The sequence below is a fragment of the Oreochromis aureus genome, linkage group 16, assembly GCF_013358895.1.
Source record: "Oreochromis aureus strain Israel breed Guangdong linkage group 16, ZZ_aureus, whole genome shotgun sequence".
Taxonomy (NCBI): domain Eukaryota; kingdom Metazoa; phylum Chordata; class Actinopteri; order Cichliformes; family Cichlidae; genus Oreochromis; species Oreochromis aureus.
The window spans coordinates 17,508,771-17,529,300 of NC_052957.1; the positions used below are offsets into that span (position 1 = coordinate 17,508,771).

General features: G+C 41.6%; 1 protein-coding gene across 1 annotated transcript; it reads right to left on the bottom strand.

The window, feature by feature from the left end:
• Nucleotides 1-5,168: 5,168 nt before the first annotated feature.
• LOC116323065 (ras-related protein Rap-2a) lies at nt 5,169-20,358 on the bottom strand. The gene is made up of 2 exons (XM_031743339.2): nt 19,141-20,358; nt 5,169-6,920 (listed from the first exon to the last, which is right to left on the bottom strand). Exons 1-2 carry the CDS (start codon nt 19,452-19,454, stop codon nt 6,683-6,685), a joined length of 552 nt encoding a protein of 183 aa, XP_031599199.1. The 5' UTR covers nt 19,455-20,358; the 3' UTR covers nt 5,169-6,682.
• Between the last annotated feature and the right edge of the window lie 172 nt (nt 20,359-20,530).

The following is a 20,530-nucleotide window of genomic DNA, read 5'->3' on the forward strand; positions in this document are numbered from 1 at the left end:
ATGAAAAAGCACAATTAAGGACACTGGGAGTCATTCATAATGGCAGAAAATGTATGCTTAACAGACATACACAAAAACATGTGGAGATCAAATAGAAGAAAACCCCTCAAAAAACATGTAGAAGCTAATCATTTGCTACTTTCTTTTTTCTTTTCTTTCTTTTTGTTAAGACTACAATTTGTATTCTTTTCTGTTATTTACGTCTATGAGAATCCCCTATGAGCATGCATATGGCGACAGAGAGGGGGAAAAACGTTTTGAAAAAGAGCTCCGGGCGAATAAAGCTTAGGAAGGACAGCCATCTGCTGTGACTGTTTGGTCTGTGGGAGAGTGATGAGAAAAAAGACAAACTTAAAGAATTAGATTAGAGTTAGATAAGATAATCTACCAGGGTAATTCCTCCACCTGCCTGCTAGACTTCACTCAGAGGTGTCCCTGATCATTGGTCCACAAATCCTCTATAACTTCACCATCTCCTGGTTCATGACCACAATATCTTATAATGCCTGGTTTCTGTCCTACTACCCAGTCAGGTCCTTTCTGTTGCAGTAGGAAAATGCTCCTCATCCTCAGCCTCCCTCTCATGTGGCGTTCCCCAGGTGTGAATTATTTGTCCTGTTTTATTCTCTACATGGCTCATATAATGAGTAACATAGTAAGGCAAGCAAGACGGTCTTCTAATCATCTTTCAAAGGTTAAACATACAGTATGCACATTTGCCTGTGTGTGTATACTGCATGTGTTATGTTATGTCACGTCATTGTGTATGAATGGCACTGGGTAATTTATGCTTAGGTCCAAAGTTTTTGCAGACATCCCATCAGTCAGAAATGTATTCACCTGCATGAGAACAACATCAAAAAATGCATCCAGTCTTAAACTTTCTCCTAGCTGTTTGGGATTAGTTTGACCTAGTAAGTATGAAAATGAAAAGTCAGCGCTGACTCCAGCTTGTCGGACGGGTGAACCACAGGTGCACCTGACTGAAGCATAGTCCTCATTTACAAACCCTAACATTACAGCTAACAGGTGGATTTTTCCATTGCAGTGCAGCTAGCTAACAATGAAAAACCACTTAGTGCTAAAGAGAGCGTGAAAGTGGACAGTATGTCCTTGGTTTTTTTTCTTCTTTCTTTTAACCATAAAACTCACTGCTACAGCCATGGGCAGTACAAACTCTCCTAGACTGCTTTTCAGTTTTAGTTTGCTTGTTTCACAGAGTTATCAGTTCTGTCGCTTGTTAGCTAACATAAACTCATGAAGTCTGTTAGCTGCAACCAACCAACCACGTGACGTCACGTTCTATACTGGCACAAGATGGTGCTAAACATGCTCTAAAAAGTTTAAACACTTATTTCTTAAACCCAGCTTCACAGAATGGTAAATCTATTACAGTTTTTTTTAGAGGGATCCACAGTGTAGATTTGCCTTTATATGTACATGTGTTGTTTCATGTGCTGTTCTGATTTTATTAATATTATGGATTTTTATGTTTCTCCTCCTTGCCTTTTTTTCTTTTACTACTTTACTTTTACTTTTAGAATTATTGATGCAAAATGTTTTAACCTGTTTTTCTCATATGGCTGTCTATCCCATAACATTTACAGTTTTTAAATGAGCTACATAAATACACTTGATTTGATTAATGGCTGATTTTTAAAAGCCAGAATATGAACACATGTGCTCAGCACAGAAATGTTTCATTGTTTGCACAGATCATCCCCCACACACTCTCCTCTGTTGCAGCAGCAAATTAGACTGTGAAATTGACAGCTCATGTGTTGCCATCTGGTTGCCATGACACCTAGTTATTAGTCCCCGTGACAGTCCCAGCTCAGCCTGTTTGTTCCTTCTTCCCCCTCCTGCACATCAACATTGTTTCCAGTATAAAAAGGCATGAAACATGAGTGTAGGTTGATAACAGCTTCAGCGCTGGTGACTTCCAGCTGAGGCAGAGAGCAAGCAGCGTATAATCTTTCAGCATGTTCAGTCACGAGCACATCCAGTGGTCTAAAATCCTAGAAAAACAAATAAACAAACAAACAAAAACAAAAAAACAGGCAGGCACGAGATGATACCTTAAACATAACAGCACAGCATTATGCAGATCCACATCATGACTCAGTCAAAACACAGAGCAATTCCCCTAAAGGCACTTTCGCATCAGAGCCAATTGATCTAAACAATTGTTCTGTGCTGGAGAAGCATAAAAGCCTAATTTCCACACATTACAACCCCGGTCTGGACCACATTGAGACTTTAATGCTCCACTGATCAATGAGAGGATTAAAGCAATTTAAAGGCTCCTTTGTTTGGTGTGTGCATTGGAATCTCCTTCATCCTCAAAACCTCTGGGCTGGCAGGCAGGGTGTCCCTTCTCCTCCTGAACTTAGTCTGGCCTGGAGTCAAAGAGGCTGAAGCAGCACCACGTGGCCTTTTTTTTTGCCATGTACTGCTGCTGTATCCCACACAGATATCCTGCTGCACCCTGGGGGGAGGTGGGGATGGCGTTGGTGGTGGAGTGACTCATTCAGCCCCCTCTTCTTCCTCTTGACATTTGACATACTGATGTAGAGGATCTCAGCTGGAACAAACACAGCGTGCTGTGTCACAGCTGCGATGTCTGTGCCTCTGAGCCCCTGGCTTACAGAGCTGAGAGCAGGTAACGATGAGTCAGCGCCTATTTAATTCATACACCTACACTGGGAAACTCGGGAGGGGGGGTTGTTTTCAAGCTGATTTTATTTATATTTTCCACAGTTTCCCGCTGAGAATTCAGTGTCTCATGACGCTGCCGCAAATTCCTTGAAAGTCATTCTAGCTCCAGCTCTGTGAGGAGTTGAGAGAAAGGGCAAACGGAGTGCACAAAGATAATTTTAAAAACACAACACAGTTCATAAGGTAACACTGCACCACAGCTATTAGGCTGATACATGTGAGCCATTAGGTGATCCATTCTCATTAAAACTCTTTCACTGAACAATAAGGATATTGTACCTCATTTAGCTAAATGTTTCCACAAACACAAAGGCTGCTGCTGAAGAGGGATACTGCTTCCTAATGAACCCCGCTGAGACCTATCATCTTCAGGTCCTTCAGCCCTCTGCCCGCCGTCTCATCAGAGCAGATAAAGCACCTCAGAGATTGAGACGGTCCTTACATCAGGTGCCTGAAGGTGGATGCTGACAAGCGTCTCAGAGGAGATGCTGGCTCTCACTTCTCCAGCTCAATTAACTAGTGTTTCCCCCCACTGCCACTTCTACTCTGCATCAGTGATTTAGAACAATCTCAAAGACCCACTGAGGCAAACTAAGAAAAAAAATAGGTGGAATAAAAAGGAGTCAGCATTAAAAAAAAAATCAATCTCCTCAAACCATATAACTTCAGATACAGCTTTTGGTTCATTGCCTTTGACACGAGGATTACCTCATGTGTATCTGAACTCTTGGCAACTGAAATCTTAGTCAGTTACTCAAAGAACACTTGAACAAATACCATTTGGTTTTAAGTTAATGCTCTATTTTCCTCCCACAATCCGAAGAAATTCATGTTAAATGTTAATCTTTAGTTGGCTGTAGATGTGGATGTGAACCTAAATGACTCTCAAGACAAAAATGACTGTCAAGTACTGGATGTACAGGATAACCAGGCCTCTCACACAGTGTCAGCTGGGAGCTGGGAGAGGATCCAGCCTGCCCATGAACCTAAAAGAGGTTAAAAAATGGTTGGATTAAATGTTAATATTTTGTAATAATTCACAATAAATTATAGTCTATTTCTTCCTCTCTCAGTGCCTATGCAATACAGAGGGTAGTCATTCTTTTTTTATTTTTTGGGGATTGAGGCTTTTTGACTCACTGTTGCTACAAAAAACTATTATCTGGAAAAAAAGAAATCCAATTAAGAAGATGAACAAAGTAGTAGCACTCAGCTATGTTCCACACAGGTGCTGAAGAGTGCGTATGGCACAAAATTAAATAACAGAAGGATCAGTGCCTTCACAAACAGTAAGAACATGTATTGACACATTCAGACAGGCTGGACTGTTAAAAACACCTTGGCTGTCCCAGTGAATCCAGAAACCACATACATTGCATGAGTTTGACTCAAAATCACAGCAAATGATTTTGGATCCTTTTTGCAATCTGGTAAGAACAATGTGCTGCTGGACTAACGAGACGACGTTTTGTAATTATCTTTGAGTCCTGCAAGTCTTCATGGGAGTCAATAGTTTCTCCTCCTGACTCAAGACTGGAGTAGAGATCCAACGAAACCCCGAACACAGATATTTTAATGCACTCCATATATAAGAACACTGAATTGTTTGGATCTCTTTTGGGCCATTTCACTTACCTTTGATTTGGTGTTTTTTTTATGTGGCTGTTTCTAAGACGGTTTTTGTTTCCACAGATCAGCCTGAGCATCTCTACACCTCTCAATATGACTCAAAATGAGTCAAAATGAATCTTTACCTACTACTTGTTATTATTAGTACAGAGCAATGTTATTTTGGATATAGTCATCACCCCCGTCCCTTTACTTTTAAGCTTTATTAGACAGGATAGTGTTGAGAAGGAAGAAATGAAAGAGTGCAGGGGAATGACACACAAGCCAAGGTCAGACCCAGGCCCCTGCATTAGCCTTTGGCATATGGACTGCCTGCTGAACCAGATGACCTACAGTGACACACCAATCAACCAATCAGCTTCTTAATCTCCTTCCCTACACGTTCAAAGCTATGATTGGTCAAATTATATACCTGTAAAACATAGACAATAAATAAAATAATGAATATGAATTAAAAACAGTGCAAAACTTTCAACAGTAAGCTGCAGCTTTCAGACTTGAGGAAGACCAGCAGCGTGCTGGATTCCTGATGACCTGATTGGACGCAGGCAAAGTAGGCAAATGCAAGTTAATCTTCAGCAATAGTTTTCTCAGTACTGTGCTCGGCTAACACTGGTGAAGGAAAAATAGTAGTACACGTGACAATTTTTCATCATGCCAGGCACAGTTTTAAAACTGATGAGGATATAAACAAATAAACAACCACACTGTAAATCCAAATTGGATATCATATATCCAATTACAGTAGTTATCTCATAGCTGAACAGAAGCCACATTTTTCCTCGCATTCAGTTAATTTCACTGAAGCTCGCCAGTCGCACTGATAGTGTTGAACGCACTTTTATTGTTTAGGTGTCAAATGTAACAGTGTCACCATTCAGAGAGGGATAAAGAGTAAATGGTCACATAAAAAAATATAAAATCAACAATGAAAATGGTCACACGGGGAAAGTCTGCTTCCCGTGGCAACATAGATGTACAGTTGAGACAGTGTCCAGATCCAGACATGTATGTGTTTGATTTGCACGTTTTTTTTCCACAGCCTATAGTAATCTCAGACAACAGAGTCCTTTTTTTTTGTTCACTAGCCATGCATACAGTTGACAATTCCACATGTGTTGAGTCAGTGTCTTCATAGGAGCTGGCACTTTCCATACAAAATATTTACACTACCATTTATTATTCTTATTATCACCGCCGCCTCCGTCGGTACTATTTGTTACTATGAATTTGAATACTCTGAGCACATAAAGAATGGCATCAGGAAACTGTGGAGCGCCAGATTTCATATTGATACCAGAGGACGAAAACAAATAAAAAGTATTACAAATGTTGGCATCTTCACTTTAAATGTCACCCATTCCTGAAAAGAGTTTGGAGAGACGGTCTGCGGAGATATTCAAACACTGAAATCACTCTTTGTCCCATCAGGATGAAGCGGTTAGTTATATTACTACTCAGCAATCTGCTGTCAGAGTCTCCCGGAGAGGAAAACAAAACATCACACGATATGTGAAAGACTCCGCTATGCTTACTATCATATCTCAAAGTGAGAAAATAGGAAAGAGATGACTGCATCGTTGTTTTTTTGTTTTTGTTTTTTTTTAAAGAAAGACACTGACTTATCCTTTTTCTCTCCATTCCTTTTTTTTTGAACAGCAGAAAAAAAAAAACTAAGAAAATCGAGGCGCTTTGAGGGCACCTCTTTGGTTCAGCCCTGTGATGAGTAGAAAAAAAATATCCCTCCGCCAACCTCTGCGAGAATTAAACTGGGAGCAACGTTGTACATAATGGAAATCAAATGCTTCTCAAACTGGATCCCAGAAATCTGTTATGTGTGTTCAGCAGCTACTTGCAACAGAGTCATGGTAACAGGAAATGCATCTCAGTGGTGTGTGTGAAAACTGCAATAACAACAGTTATTTCTAGCAGATTGTTTAGGAAGCTATAATGAGTAAAGATCCCGGTCTGTTATTCTTTGCTGACAATATTTGCTTCCTCATAACAGAATAACTTAAACAAACAAAAAACAGAGTGTAAAATAAGGCGAGGGCATGTTCCGTTTGTCGTTTGTCAATTACCTTTGCGGCAAATTCCTGGCATTTTTCATTCAAAATGTATGCAATACTCACGTGTTATTACTCTTATTAATCATGTCACTGCAAATGTTATGCTCCACTGACTTGGTATCCATTGCGCTCAACTGTGAATTCATTTTCAGTTTAATCGGCATGTGCATGTGTGTGTCTAAGTGTGTATCTGTCCACTGCAAGTCAAACAAGTTCCCTCTAAGTGGACTTTTTGCCTGGCCTGTTCCTGGTGGCCCCCCCCAGGGCTATTGTATATTGCAAGAGGAGCAGCAGGGGTCGTCCTTGTCTGGCTGGGCGGCGTAGTCCATCTGCCGAACGATCTCAGCGAACAGTTCGTCTACCATAGTTTTGCTCTTCGCCGAGGTCTCCATGAACGGGCAGCCCCACTCCTCGGCTAGAGCCTGACCTTCGCTGGATGATACCTCCCTCTCGCTTTCCAAGTCCACCTTGTTCCCCACCAAGATCACGGGAACCTTTTCGTACCTGAAAGCACACACAGACCAACGTCAGTTTGTCAGACACAGAAAAAGCAACTGCTGCATGTGTGGCAAATCAGAGGTTTTTATTTTATTATGTTTTTCCCATAAAAGTGAAAAGAAGGCAATTCCCCTTTCAGAACTTGGTTTTAGCACACGCTAAATAAGAAAAAAAAGGCGTAGAGTGACTAAAACCTTCACCTGTTGCACTTAGAAAAATCATAATTATTTAAAGGAGATCTGATACATTTATTTCAGGCTCCATATTTTTATTCTACTAAAATAGGTTTGCATAATGGAATTTAGGATCATCTTTATTTATCTGATAGTGGGCATTAGTGCAGCTCCTCAGTTCATCATGTATCTAGAACAAACTGTTCCAAACTCTTTTTCCTTACAGTTAATCTCTCCTGATTGGCTGTCCCATGCAAACAGAAGGTCTGAAGAACAGGTGGGTGGGGCTGAGATGACCAGTGACAACATATAGAGCAAAGAATAGAAAAAAAAAACACCTCTACTATCTCTAACCGAGGATCTGAAGCCAAAGCTTTTGGCTCACATTGATTTCCAGTGCAGACACCGGTATCATTATTGGAATCTTTGGCCTTGTTTAATAAGTGCATCCACCATTGTAACAGTATATGTATGATAGACAATAAGAAAAAAAGTATAATAGCCTCTTAAAAAGAGGCAGGAAGCAATAGGCAACAGGTAAGAAAGCATCTTTACTGGGTTACTGAATTATCATCAGGCAAATGTAAAAATGCTAACCGCTGAGTCAGCACATCTGGCAAAAAAATTATGATGATTATCACCACTATCAACAGAAAATTTAACCTAAAAATCAATCTAAAAAGCCTATGTGGACTTTACATCATAGCCACTGTTTGAGCTTGCTAGGAACTCACGTGTACTAACATGCATACATGGCTGGAGTGATTGAAACCTAAGAGAAAAGCTTAGATTACCACCATTCTGATATCATTTTGGTGACTTTTGAACCGTAGTCCTGCAGTTATTTTTTCCATAACAACGACAGCCTCTATTTAGTTTCTCCAGTTTATTATACTGGGAGTTGGTGGTTTCATCCAAGAAGCTGTTACTACAATCAGCAGCATAATTCTTTGCTAATATACCGGTTTTTGCATTTGCTACATTATCCAGTCACGTGACCATTAAATTAACATCAATTCTCAGCCTCTGTTTAATCCCTTTTTGACATCTTTCCATCTTTTATCTTTCCCAAGTTGTTTTCCAATCTCTCTAACAAAAAAAGCCTGGATCTTTGAAAATAATGATCTCGGTGGTTATTTTTGAAAAGCTCAGCTGGGTGAAAGAGGTGGGCTCGTTCTGACTGAAAGGTCACAAGAAGGATAAAGATGAAAGTGTTTCCACTTTAGCATACGCGTGGACTCTGAGTGTGGGAGGAAGCTTTTTTCAGATCAAGAACCAGAGCGTCACCAGCTTCATCTAAGCACTAAGTGTAAAGCCTGACCCAGTACAGCACAGGAAACGGGTACTATAGCTGTGACCCCTGAGGGCAGGAAGTGGCCATAATCCTTTGAGCTCTGAACTCCTTGGCACGTAGCTAAAGCACAAAATGTCACTGTGGAACTGGACTACTTTGAGGACAGCCAGAGGATGCGGTCGGTTAAAATAAATAGGCTGCTCTATAATTACTTAAAAAGAAGCAGCTGCGATGCATTTCCACCAATATGATCAGTACATCAGTTTTGATATTGGGGAACATGGCGGGCTTCTGAGGCACTTTGTACACATCAGAGGAGATAACAAAGCTCAAAAACATCAGAGAGATAGCAGATCATGCGTATTCGCATCCTTTAAACAACAGGTTGTTATTTCTTTCATGCTTATCAGTATGCAAAACGACCGAGGGGGCGCTTTCCATCTGTCGGACCTGTCGTTTGAACCAAGTTTAAACGTCTGTGTTCAATTCACACTTCACGGCACAGTCAAATTTAACCCGAGCACCTGTCAGCATCATTAGGATTTTCAAATTCTGCACTCGCTCTGTGAATTATAGATGCCTTTAAGTTATTCACCAAAATTAATATCATCCTCATCCTTGTTTGTTATAATAAACTGGTAAAGACGGAACTGGCTACTGTTGAAAAGACGGGGTGACTACTGTGAAGCCTTTCCAGGCTGAGCAGCCAGAGCGTTTCTCAGAGGTAAGGGGGGCTGCAGGTTTCAGCGTTAAATAAGCTTAAACTAGCCGACTTTGATCTACTCATGAATACATTATCCAGTGAACTTTAATCTCAACTATCCCGTTCTGTTCCCAGGATGAGCCGAGAGGAGCTACCAGAATTTAAGAGACAATCTCTGAGGTCGGTCGGTCGGTGTGTGACCAAAAGTGTTCCTCTTTGAGCTTGGCAGGCAACCTGAACGAGAAACAACATGTTATGCTTCTCAACTTTAACATTCAGCGTACAGTGCCGCAGTTCTCATTCGCTGCATTCCTGGTGTCAATAAAAACAGCAAGGCTGTGATTTTTCTGAGAACTTCTTTGGATCTAGTGGGTGGTAGGTTATTTTTTGCCTTGAACCTTAAATTCCCTTTCCCACCTTCACTGAAAAACCCCCAAACCCTAAGCATTGCTGTGGGTGGGCAGATTGAAAGGCAAAATCTTTACTTTTACAGCTGCATCCATTTAAAAGAAGGGCCTCTGTGTTTAGTTGGGCTAATGGTGCCACTTTGGGTCCTCCGTTCAGCTGTTTGTCTCCCACTCTAAATCACTCAAAGAGGAATGTATCTTGTAACATGTACCATCAGAAGCTGTTTCACACAAGCTCTCACTTTTCTGCCAAAACTGTTTGCACAAACCCAGCAAATATGACAGAAACACCGAGGTTATTTCACAGTTCAAAACTGGTTTCAGTTCAGTTCAGGAGAGCAAAACCTACACAATAGAAAACCTTATGTTGATGTTGTTTCCATGGACAACACTGGTACAGTTAAAGTAGAAGCGAAAAAAGTCATGTTATCGCAACAAAGAAGGTACATTTTTCTGTTATTTCACATGTGTTGGTTTTTAGAATTTTCTCTTTGGTTTCACTGGGAGAAATCGTGAAACCAGAAGAAGTAAAAACTAAAAATGCTTTCCAGTGGAAAGTTGTGAAAAATCTATTTTTTTAAGGTAAAAGATACTAAAATGTTTGAATGAGTTCTACTGAGCGCTGTGATTGACTAATGACCTGTCCAGGATATACCCCACCTTTCACCCAAGACCAGCCGGAACAGACTACATCTGGACTGCAATCCTGAACTCAATAAGTGGTTAAAAAAATGGGTGGACAGATTTTCAACTCACCAGTTATTAGTCAACTCGCATCAATCCTCAAATTTAAATAGTAAAGTGTTCCTTCATTTTTCTGAAGCAGTGAAATGAAGTGAAACAATGAAGAAGTGAAGCTACATGTACATGGACCCTGGCATAGACCTTAGTCTTCAGCTTACGCCACAGATTTTAAGTCAGAAATGTTCACTTTGGTCTTCTTAAGGTAGTTCTTCACCAGGAGCTACATCTGTTGGGTTATTGTTGTGTTGGAAGACAAAGCGATGACCCAGACCCAATTTTGCTGCTGACTAGTTTTTTTTTCTTTCACCTTGATGAGATTCCCAGTTCCAGCTGAACTAAAGCATTCCCACACCATAATACTCCTACCTATGTGTTTCACTGTAGGGATGGTGTACTCTGGGTTTTATGCTTCTGCCTTCTTTCTCCAAACATAAGCAGAGTCTCTGTGGCCAAAGAGCTCAAAGTGTCTCCTCTGCACAAATGGACTTTCTCTTGCTCTGCAAGTCCCTTCAAAGTTCTAGTGATTGTATTCTTTAAGACAGATCTCGACTTGGCTAAGATTCACTCTTGGCAGTCGTTCTGGGGTCTCTCACCAGTTTTCTTTCCAGCGTCTTTGAAATCTTTAACTTCTTCCTCTTGCCAGGCTTTTTCTTTACTGTGTGACTGTCTTTGAATTTCCTGATGATACTTCTCACTCCAGTGCTTGACACTTGGAAATGCAGTGAAAACTTTGTGTACCCATCTCCTCCTCTGTGAGCATTAACAATTCCTTTTCTCAAGTCGAAACTGATTCCTTTTGTTTTTGGCATGCTGCTTTCTCAGGTGACAGCTTAAACTCTTGCTGAGGTTTTTAGACTGTTTGTAAATTAGAAGAGAAACCTCAGTTTTAGCTTGATTTGACAAGATTTGTGCGTTACAAAGATAAAGCACATTGCATAACAGTGGCTTGTGCAATGGCTCTTTTTCATAGTGTAATAATATCGACCCTGGTAATCCTTGTTTTGCTAAGCTGTCAGTCACTTGCTATGTTAAAAAAAAGTGCTAAAGTGTCAAAAAAACCAAACGAACTTTAATTTATTTTGTTGTCCCGAACAGCAGAAGTATCTTAAAATCACATTAAACTGTGTGTGAGTGTCCCACATGCTTTTTTTGGTCAGCTGTTTGCAACTTATGTAGCTCGTTTGGGCCTCGTCATTACAGGAACACAGCACAAAGACATGTGGACCCAAAGAAGAGAGGGTCTATATATAGTCATAATAACAGAGAAGAAAAGCGGCAGTCCAAGGAGGTGTGAGACAGAGGCTGCCATGGATACTAAGGCTCACAGAGACTCGGCGTTAAGGTTGTCGGCCAACCACTGGTGGCTGATACAAGAAAGTAAGGCTCGACTGCTGCAGAAAACACAGGCCTCCAAATACAAACGAATTACTGAGCGGGATTCGTTTGTGCTGTGACACAAACAGCACAAACAACATGTCGCTCTTTAGCCTTCGGCTTGTGAGCCTGATGCCAGAGGCAGTGGAACACTCTGACTGCAAACATCCATTCAAGCTTGCTCAGACACAGCTTATCTATAATGCATGATGCAGATCAACTCACACAGGCCTTGCTGACAGACGGTAGAAACCGGCTGCCCAAGAGCCACTGGTTTTGACTCTGGGCAGCAGCAGGCAGGAAAGGCTGTGTGCTGGGCACCCCTTCCCTGCGAATAGCATTTTTCTAGAGGGTCTTCAGTTTAGCCAGGGGAGAGAATTCAGCTGAGTCAGAAGGCAGCACAAAGCTCCTCTTTTTGCCACATTAGGGCACCGAAAGATTTAATCAGGAATGGCTTCTTTGACCCACGGCAAGAATGCAAAGATTTTCCCTTTAAAACAAGCAATAATATATAACAAATAAAACACTTTAATTCTGTTTGGGATGGTTATGAGAATTCATTATTTGCTTCCCAAAGCCTTCAAAAATCAACCCCGTTTACTGATGATAGACACACTGGCCAAGAAGTGCCAAAATGGACAAGATAAATGAGTACTGAACTTGACAGACTGTACAGATTTCCTTGGATCTGATTTATCACAGCAATACTCTGGCACACTACCAGGTCTCTGTGGGTGATTATGCTGTCTGACACAAATTACTTCTCTTATGAAGTACACGGCCAAATATCTAAAATGCAAATACCATTTTAGTAGAAATTTGTTCGGGTTGAACAGTCGGTCAGTAATACGCTTTGAATAATTCATTGAAAAGTTCTAACTGGAAAATACGGCCCTTATCCTTTCATATCTGTTAAGGACGATATTTCCCTTTTATCATACTGTCAGTATCAACCTCATGATAGAAAAAAAAACAGTTGAAACAGTTAGTCAGAAATCTCACTGGACCACCAGAAAAAAAAATCAGTTTGACGGCATACTTCACAATAAAAGAACAATTAGGATGCATAAAGGAGCTTATTAGTTTCCAGCTTCAGCTCTTAAGGGATTTTTATGGAGATTTGTTAAAATAAACACTCGCAGTAAAACTTGGTAAATAACCACAAACACTATACGGTGCATTTTTATAATATGTGGTTTGTAGCATCACTGAAACTCTTGCTAAGGTACAATGTAACAAACGATCGGAGAATGAACACACGTCAGGAGCTCTGCAACAGCTGAACAGTGTAGGGTCTGGGTTTGCCAGGGGTTGTAATTAATTACCAGAATACCATCTAAACAGAGTGTGCAATATTATAGCTCTTATGTTGCTTTACTCAAAATATTTTTAGTGCACATTTTTTTTCATAAGGCTGCTTATCGCTTGAGAAACATTATGGCTCCCTGGAGGTTAGAATGACTCTCCTTTGAAGGTGGTGGAGACCATGTGATGGGGGAGGTGGCTCGAGCTGTAATGCAACACACTAAATATAATAATGCATACGGTCGGTGCAGTGGAAAACCTCTCCTGCAGATCTTTTATGTTTCCTGGCTCAGTTTTGCGCTACTGACTCCCAAGCTGTTTATTTGTGCTGCTCCCTTAACAAGCCGCAAACCTGGAATAATCTGAAAAAAGCAGTGTACATCAGAAATGACTGATCACTACTTTGGATCATATTTTATAGTTTTTTGTTCTTTGTTTCTTTGTTCTGCTAACATGCACTTCTCATGCACTTCCCCGGGCTCTGAGGCTTAGACACAATGGTGCTTTAAATTAATTGCTCAGCTGGCATTCCACCTTAACTCACAATGGCAGTGGTAAGATGCAAAGGTTTGTCACATTTCTTAATTTAGCAAGTAGGCCTGCCTGACAATTAGTCCGCTAAACATTAATTGAAATAGAGGGTCTGATTTCGTGGACAGCCTGGTAAAGCCTCCAATCCAGGTCATTGGACAAGAAGTGAAGGAGGACATAGATTTTGGAATTTAAAGTGTATTTTAATGTTTTACAGCCTTTCCTATTGATAAAGAGCTCCCCCATCACCATTAATACTACACCAAAGGAATTAAGTAACAGATAAACAATTAAATGACAAAAAATGGTCTGTAGAAATTGGATTTTTTTGGTTTGTTTGTTACAATGCCTCCACATTTTTCTTTTTTAAAAAGAAGCTTTTTGTGAATTAACAAAACCTTTCTACTTTATAATTATGGACAGTCGGGGCAATGAGCTACTAGAACTTTTTTCAGAGTTTTCATTTATTTATTGCAATTTAAGTCACGCTGACAGATTTCTTTCATTTTCCACCGCAGCATTTCTTTCATGTAGAAAAACTGAGACACAGTTCTGAAATGGCACTTCTTTTTCTTACACTGATAAAGGGGAGTTTCACTGGTCTGGCCCACTTAAGATCACAGTGGGCTCCACGTGGGCATCGATATAAAATGAGTTTGACATCACTTGTCTGCAGGAATACAGGAAACCCTCACTGTCAGATCACTGAGGTTGTTAAAGAGGAATTACATATATTGGGCATGAAATCCAGAAAAGTGGGATTGTTTTGAGAAAATAAAAGATAAAAACAAATCAGGTTACATACAAATGATCCAGCTGGGCATTCACTGACCGCAAACATAGCTTATTTAAAATATGTAAAACCAGTGTTAGAAACTTTATAATTAGCATGTTATGGTCTTGTTAACAAGCTAGGTCCCTTCACTGTTATGCATGTAAAACATATATATATTTTAAGAGCATATTATTATTAAATTTTTGCATTTCTCTGAGCAATCCCACAGTATTAAGAAAGTTATTGCATGCAAATTTGTGTGGATTTTAAAAATTATTCAGGTTTACTTCTACATCTATAACCAAATATTGCAGTACTGTATCTCAAAGACTGAAAATTGTCTATATTTGAGTTATGCATGGACTAATGATGGTTTTTTCCCCCCTAAAGGATTTGTATTTTTGGTGCAGTGATAGTTTGAGTCGACTCCTGATGGAAGAGTGGATATTTTGTGAGATATGGCTTACAATGTAACAACTAATGACAGCGGACTATCTCTGTGGGATATCTAATCTATTGGCAACACTACCACACTATCTATCCATACATCCATTTTCTCAACTGCTTATCCAGTTCAGGTTCGTGGGGGTGCTGCAGCCTACTGCAGTTGTCCTTGGGCAAGAGATGGAGTACACCTTGGATAGATGGCCAATCCATCACAGACCTAACGCACAGAGACAGACAATCATTCGTGCTTACATCTACACCTACGGTACAGCTAATTTGGAATCACAAATGAATCTAAAATGCACTTCTTTGGACTGTGGAGGAAAGCCGGCATACCCGGAGAGAACCCGCGCAGACGCAGAGGGAACATGGAAACTCCACAACAGAAAGGACCTCAGCCAGCCAGTTGATTTAACCCGGAACCATCACGCTGTGATACATCAGAATAAATGACTGCATACTGGTAGCACTGCAAAAACTTCACTTGCTTTATGAGGTGAGTTAATGTCCCACCAGCTGAACTAGTCTGATCCTTTTTGAAGTTGTGACTTTTAAAACAGATGAGAAACAACTTGCTGGTGTTTCAAAATTTCTCAGGGAGGTGAAGTACAGCCCTGTTGGGGCTCATAACACTTTTTTTTTTATTGCCATTGTGAAGTAATCAGTATTGACCTTTAGCTTCATTCATTTCCCCAGTTTTGACAATAGACAAAAACCACATCACATGGACCTTGTCCTCGGGAGCTGGCTTGCTGAAGACGATTTACATTCTTGCAGGAACCTCCGTCAGGTGACATCGAGAAAAGTTCAGAACTGCAGTAAAAGTGTGAAAACTTAAAAAACGAATAAATGTGCAGATGGCCCAGCAACAGCAACAACCACTGCTGGAATGCAGTGCCAACAGCAGGGTTTATTATGCTATCCTGTTTCACCACTTTCTTCCTCACTACCCTCACACGCTACTTCTATTTCTACTCTCTGAAGTCACCAATCACAACACATCCCTGGTATATAGCTAACTGCAGCTGAAGTGCGGAGCGACGAGGTCCCCAGTGAGCACAGGCAGGCCAGGGTGTAATCATGTCCACCCAAGGCCCCTGTGCTAACGCCTGCCTGTGCTGCTATCAGCGGGCACTGATAGAAGCTGACAGGGTTCAGAGTGAGAGCGACGCGCAGCAGCGCCTCTGACCTGAGCGACGGGCGATACGGTCGTGACCGGTCATCAGTGTTTTGTTAGTGAGGAGCGACAGAGAGGGAAAACAAAAACCTCGCCAATGCTGTTCACATAGTTGCTGACAGGATTTGCCTGAGAAACCTGTGAGTGGTTCACTCGGGTGTTTTAAAAGGATAATCAGACCCTTTTCCTCTCTAATGTTACCAGTAAGTTACCTCATCAATCTACATGATATGAGTCATGTCTTTGCTTTGTTTTTCCTACTGTGAGTAGTCATTTACAGCATTTCCCACAATTCCTTTCGATAGAACATGCCCGAACGTGTTGCATTTTAGCTGTGGGTCTGAGGTGAACAAAAGCATGTCTCCTTACAGTCAGGAAAGCAAACAAGCACTGATGAAATGTCTTTATGAGCATAAACTGTAACTTCTTCATCGTCTTCTGTGACACGTTTGTCACTATGCAAATGATGAAATTCAGTGCAAATTAGTGAAGCATTCAGAGTCCTCAGTGTTCCATGTAAAAAACTATTGAAAGGCCCAGAATACATTGCTAATTTTGGGTATCATTCAGACAGTCTTAGTACTTATTCAGCTACATATGATAGTGTGATAGTTTCTGTTTACATTTGCAGTTACCCAATGGGACACATAAGGCTTAACAAACACAATGAATGCATTTGCTTTTAGAATAGAAAACTCCATTAGTTACATAATGTACATTTGCAGTCCTCTTCACATTCTCTGGTAGAGCTTTAGTGTGTTACTCATGATGCTACTGCCACTTGTACGTCCCCAGAACAACGTGGAACCATTGGCTGGAATGTGGCTTGGACCTTCAGACGCCTGTACTAAGAAGCAGGATTTCATCTTATCCAGGTAATTTCAGGATTAAGTCTGATTATTAGTATTACAATGGCAGACAACTTCTTACTGGTGTACATCGCAATGGTGTGAACCTAATCTGCTCAAGATCAGAGACAGGTATTAAATCTCTGCAGAGTGATCAATCAGTATTCTGGAAAATCTTGTCATCATTGCTGAAAGATCCATCAGACCTGTGTGCACGGAGAATGGATTATATATATTTTAAATCTATTTTATTGTTCTATATGCATCAATATATGAACCTGGCTTTCTTTCCTGGCTTCAAACAGGCTAAACTTTATTCATATAACAGCTCTTTACCAATCTTACTGACCAAAGTGCTTAAAGCGAACACTTACTGTATTATTCAACAGTGCTTTTCTCCTCACATACACTGCTGTGTATGTATTTTGCCAACAGTGAAGTTGCAGCGTGTCCTCTGATGGACAAACTGTACAACAGACACAGGATGCACTGAATTTGGATTTCTTACCTGTGTGCAATCTGGTCACCAGTCTTTGTACTGATGTAGCAGCACAGAATGAGCGCTGTTTAATATTTACAAGATTTTCCAACACTTTTCAGGAACAAAGAAGTCACCTTATGCAGCTGCAGTCATCAGAAGCTGTTATTAATCCTGCCAGCATGGATGAGGAGCAGAGAGCACAGCCGTTCCAGGTCTTAAATGAAATGTTTCTTGTTGCATGGTTAGTAGCAAACAAGGTCGATATTTGCTGATGTTAGAAAAAGTCTGAATAACCAAAGGAAATGTGCGCACTGCCATTCAGAGCGAACTTTCCGAAAGCAGGAGTGCATACAAAATGTGGGTCACAGCTTAATAATCGCATTGAATATGACATTTTTAAAGAAAAAAAAGCACAATCCTAAGTTTTAGATGTCTAACTCCCCATGAAGCCCAGCACCAAATTAACTGCTGTGTGGGAGTAGTGTTGTGGAGGGCGATCTTTCTGCTACGGAAAATAAATTCTGCTGTCACATCAGACAACGGCACCAGACTCAGTGTTAGGTGTGAAAACACAACAGCCTGGCTGCATCTGCCCCGTGAGCGCACGCGCACACCATTTACATACAAGACGACACACGCTCACGCACGCGCAGCAGACTCGACATACCTCTACTCGCACTCAACTCATATGGGAGAAACATGTTGACCTCATTCTTTCATCTGGAGCCACATAATAATAGGATTGTTTAGAAGGTGCATTTGAAAAAAGAAAGGGTCTAAATCCAATTAAGTGACAAAAACTAAAGGCAACCTATAAAAATAAACATTAACAGCATGATTATATTTCATTTTGAGGTGGAAGAGTGGAAGAACTGTGACAAGGGAGGGACAAAAACCTTATCCAACTACAGTATATAGTAAATAGCTGGATTATTAAACGGTATGAACTATAAGTTGATTTCAGTAGGGTTCTTCTTCTTCTCTCTCCGGAGCCTATTTGACTCTCTGAACTAACTGTAACAAATCCACTGACACCTACAGTGACTGATGAACCCACACAGTTGCAGCCCAGCGCACAGTGCCTGCACACTGGAACACCGAAGCGGAGCTAACAAATACAGGACATTAACCAATCTGATCTGGATGAGTTTTATAATCTCATGCTATGTCAGCAGGTGAGCATAGAGCATACAGTACAGCGTATCTGCACAGTACATTGGCCTAGAGCAAAGGAACACCAATAACATGACAGCTCCACGCAGCCTCAGCTAACCTCTCCCATGTATCAATCAGCAGCTCACTGTGGTGACCTCATATCTGGATCATCTGTGCAGCAGCTCTGAGACATCAGGCTTTCCATTGTGCTGCTCTTCCTAAAGAGCTTGTGCAAAGAGCTTAATTAAAAACATGGTGACTCCTCTGCAGATCTGTGCTTTCAACAGTCCCGCAGCTTTTTTTGTTTTTTTTCAGCCACTCTTTCTTGAAAGCTCTCTGCAGAGCCTCTCTTGCACTGGATCCTGGGTATTCCCGGTTGGGTGTTTCGCAAAGGTTGCAGCATCCAGTGGACACGGAGCGGCACTAGACAGCAGCTTGGCAGATCACTGACGCTATTTGTTTGCTCTGACAGGAAGACAGACGTGTCTTCGCAGAGCTGAGGGGTAGGAAGGATCAGCACTGTTGTCCTGTTAGTAAACACTAAAGTCAGACATTAGAAAGTCTGCAGGAACTTTATATGCTGGGTCAGAGGCATGGGGGCAAGGAATATGGGTGAGACCTGGAATACCATAATAGGCATGGAGTGTTGTTGCCTTAAAGATGCATAACATCTCCAAGCAGGCCGAGACCCATCCTGAAACTACAGGGCCCATGAGTCCAGCATATATGTGTGAAAAACAACCCCCAACAGCCACACTTAACATTATGGACATTACTCTTTTTTTTTTTTCCCAGCACATGATTTCACCAACCTTTTCACTCTTATGATCTGATCCCTCATCGGCTTTATGTCCTGGAAGCTTTGCTGGTTGACAAGGCTGTAGACCAATATGAATCCTTGACCGTTTTTGATGTACAGGTCGCGCATTGAGGCGAACTGCTCGGTCCCAGCGGTGTCAAGGATCTCCAGCACCGAGGGCGAGGAGTCCACCTCGATCTCCTTGCGGTAAAAATCCTCTATGGTAGGGTCGTACTTCTCAATGAACGTCCCGGTCACAAACTGCACAGTGAGGGCGGATTTCCCGACCCCACCGCTGCCCAGGACCACCACTTTATACTCGCGCATCGTGGGATTTAAATCAAGTCGTAAGGTATCAATCTCCGCGCGTCATTGAAATCAACGCAAAATGCTCCCGTGCGAATCTCGCTCACCATTCGTGTCCCATTCTGAACGGGCTGTCAATAACACAGTCTTGTTCGCTGCTGCTCAGCTATGGCAGAGCACAAAGACTCGGCACCCCAAGATGGATTTCATTGTAGATATTCCCCCCATGCAGGCCAGACACTGACAGTTATACGAGCATCCGAGGACTGGAAGTGTCCGAAAAATGCGCAAAGGGAGAAAGAGAAGCTCGCCCGATGGTGTTGAACGTGCGGGTGTTCATCTGCTTAGCTCACCCCTCTCTGTGCTTCATAAAAAAACAAACTTGCTCCATCGAGGACACTGGGAAAACGCTGGCTTAGCCCCGGAATGAACTGCAGGCGCAATTTTTCAAGCTGCAGACGGCCTCAGAGAAACTCTCCCAAATTAAAGTGCCCTGACTTTCAGTTAAAGAACTTGCGTCTCTTTGTTTCTGTTTCACCATCTCTGACATGTCTCCGCTTCTTCCCCGCTCTCCAGTGCGATTCCAGCCGCCATACTCTCGGGTGGAGACCCGCGGCCGCTGCGTTACCAGCCGGTCCCCACTCGGCTCCCGTACCGAGGCACCAAAAAAATAAAAGAAGAAGAAAAAAGGAAAAGCCTGTGGATCCTCCGTCAGATGGATACATGAACAGCCCAATGGGCGCTTCCGCTTTCTGTACACCTCACATGTGCCTGAATGGCAGCCTCGCGGAGGCAGCCAGTGAGATTCGTCGCTGACATTTCCGTTCATGTGTTAAAATTCCCATCATTCGGTTGCCCCAGTGACATCCAAAGAGAGCTCATCCAATCACGGAGGCGGCTCGGGGATGTGTATCCAAGAGGAGGTGAAACGCCACCGGATGCTGTTGCTATGGTAACGCTGCATTTAAAAAAAAAATTCTTTTGCTGCTATCCTAATCGAGAGTGAAAAGTCACTCACCTTGTAAACAAAAAATATAATAAACCTTTATTATTTTTTTGATATTGAGCAATACAGGCTATGTAATACACTCCAATTG

Bases quoted from the DNA above. Each gene is read 5' to 3' on its own strand.
- LOC116323065 (XM_031743339.2), bottom strand. From the start codon at position 19,454: ATGCGCGAGTATAAAGTGGTGGTCCTGGGCAGCGGTGGGGTCGGGAAA. The intron at 6,921-19,140 runs GTTGGTGAAATC...GTGTGCTTTCAG, and splicing joins CAGATCATAAGAGTGAAAAG to GTACGAAAAGGTTCCCGTGA.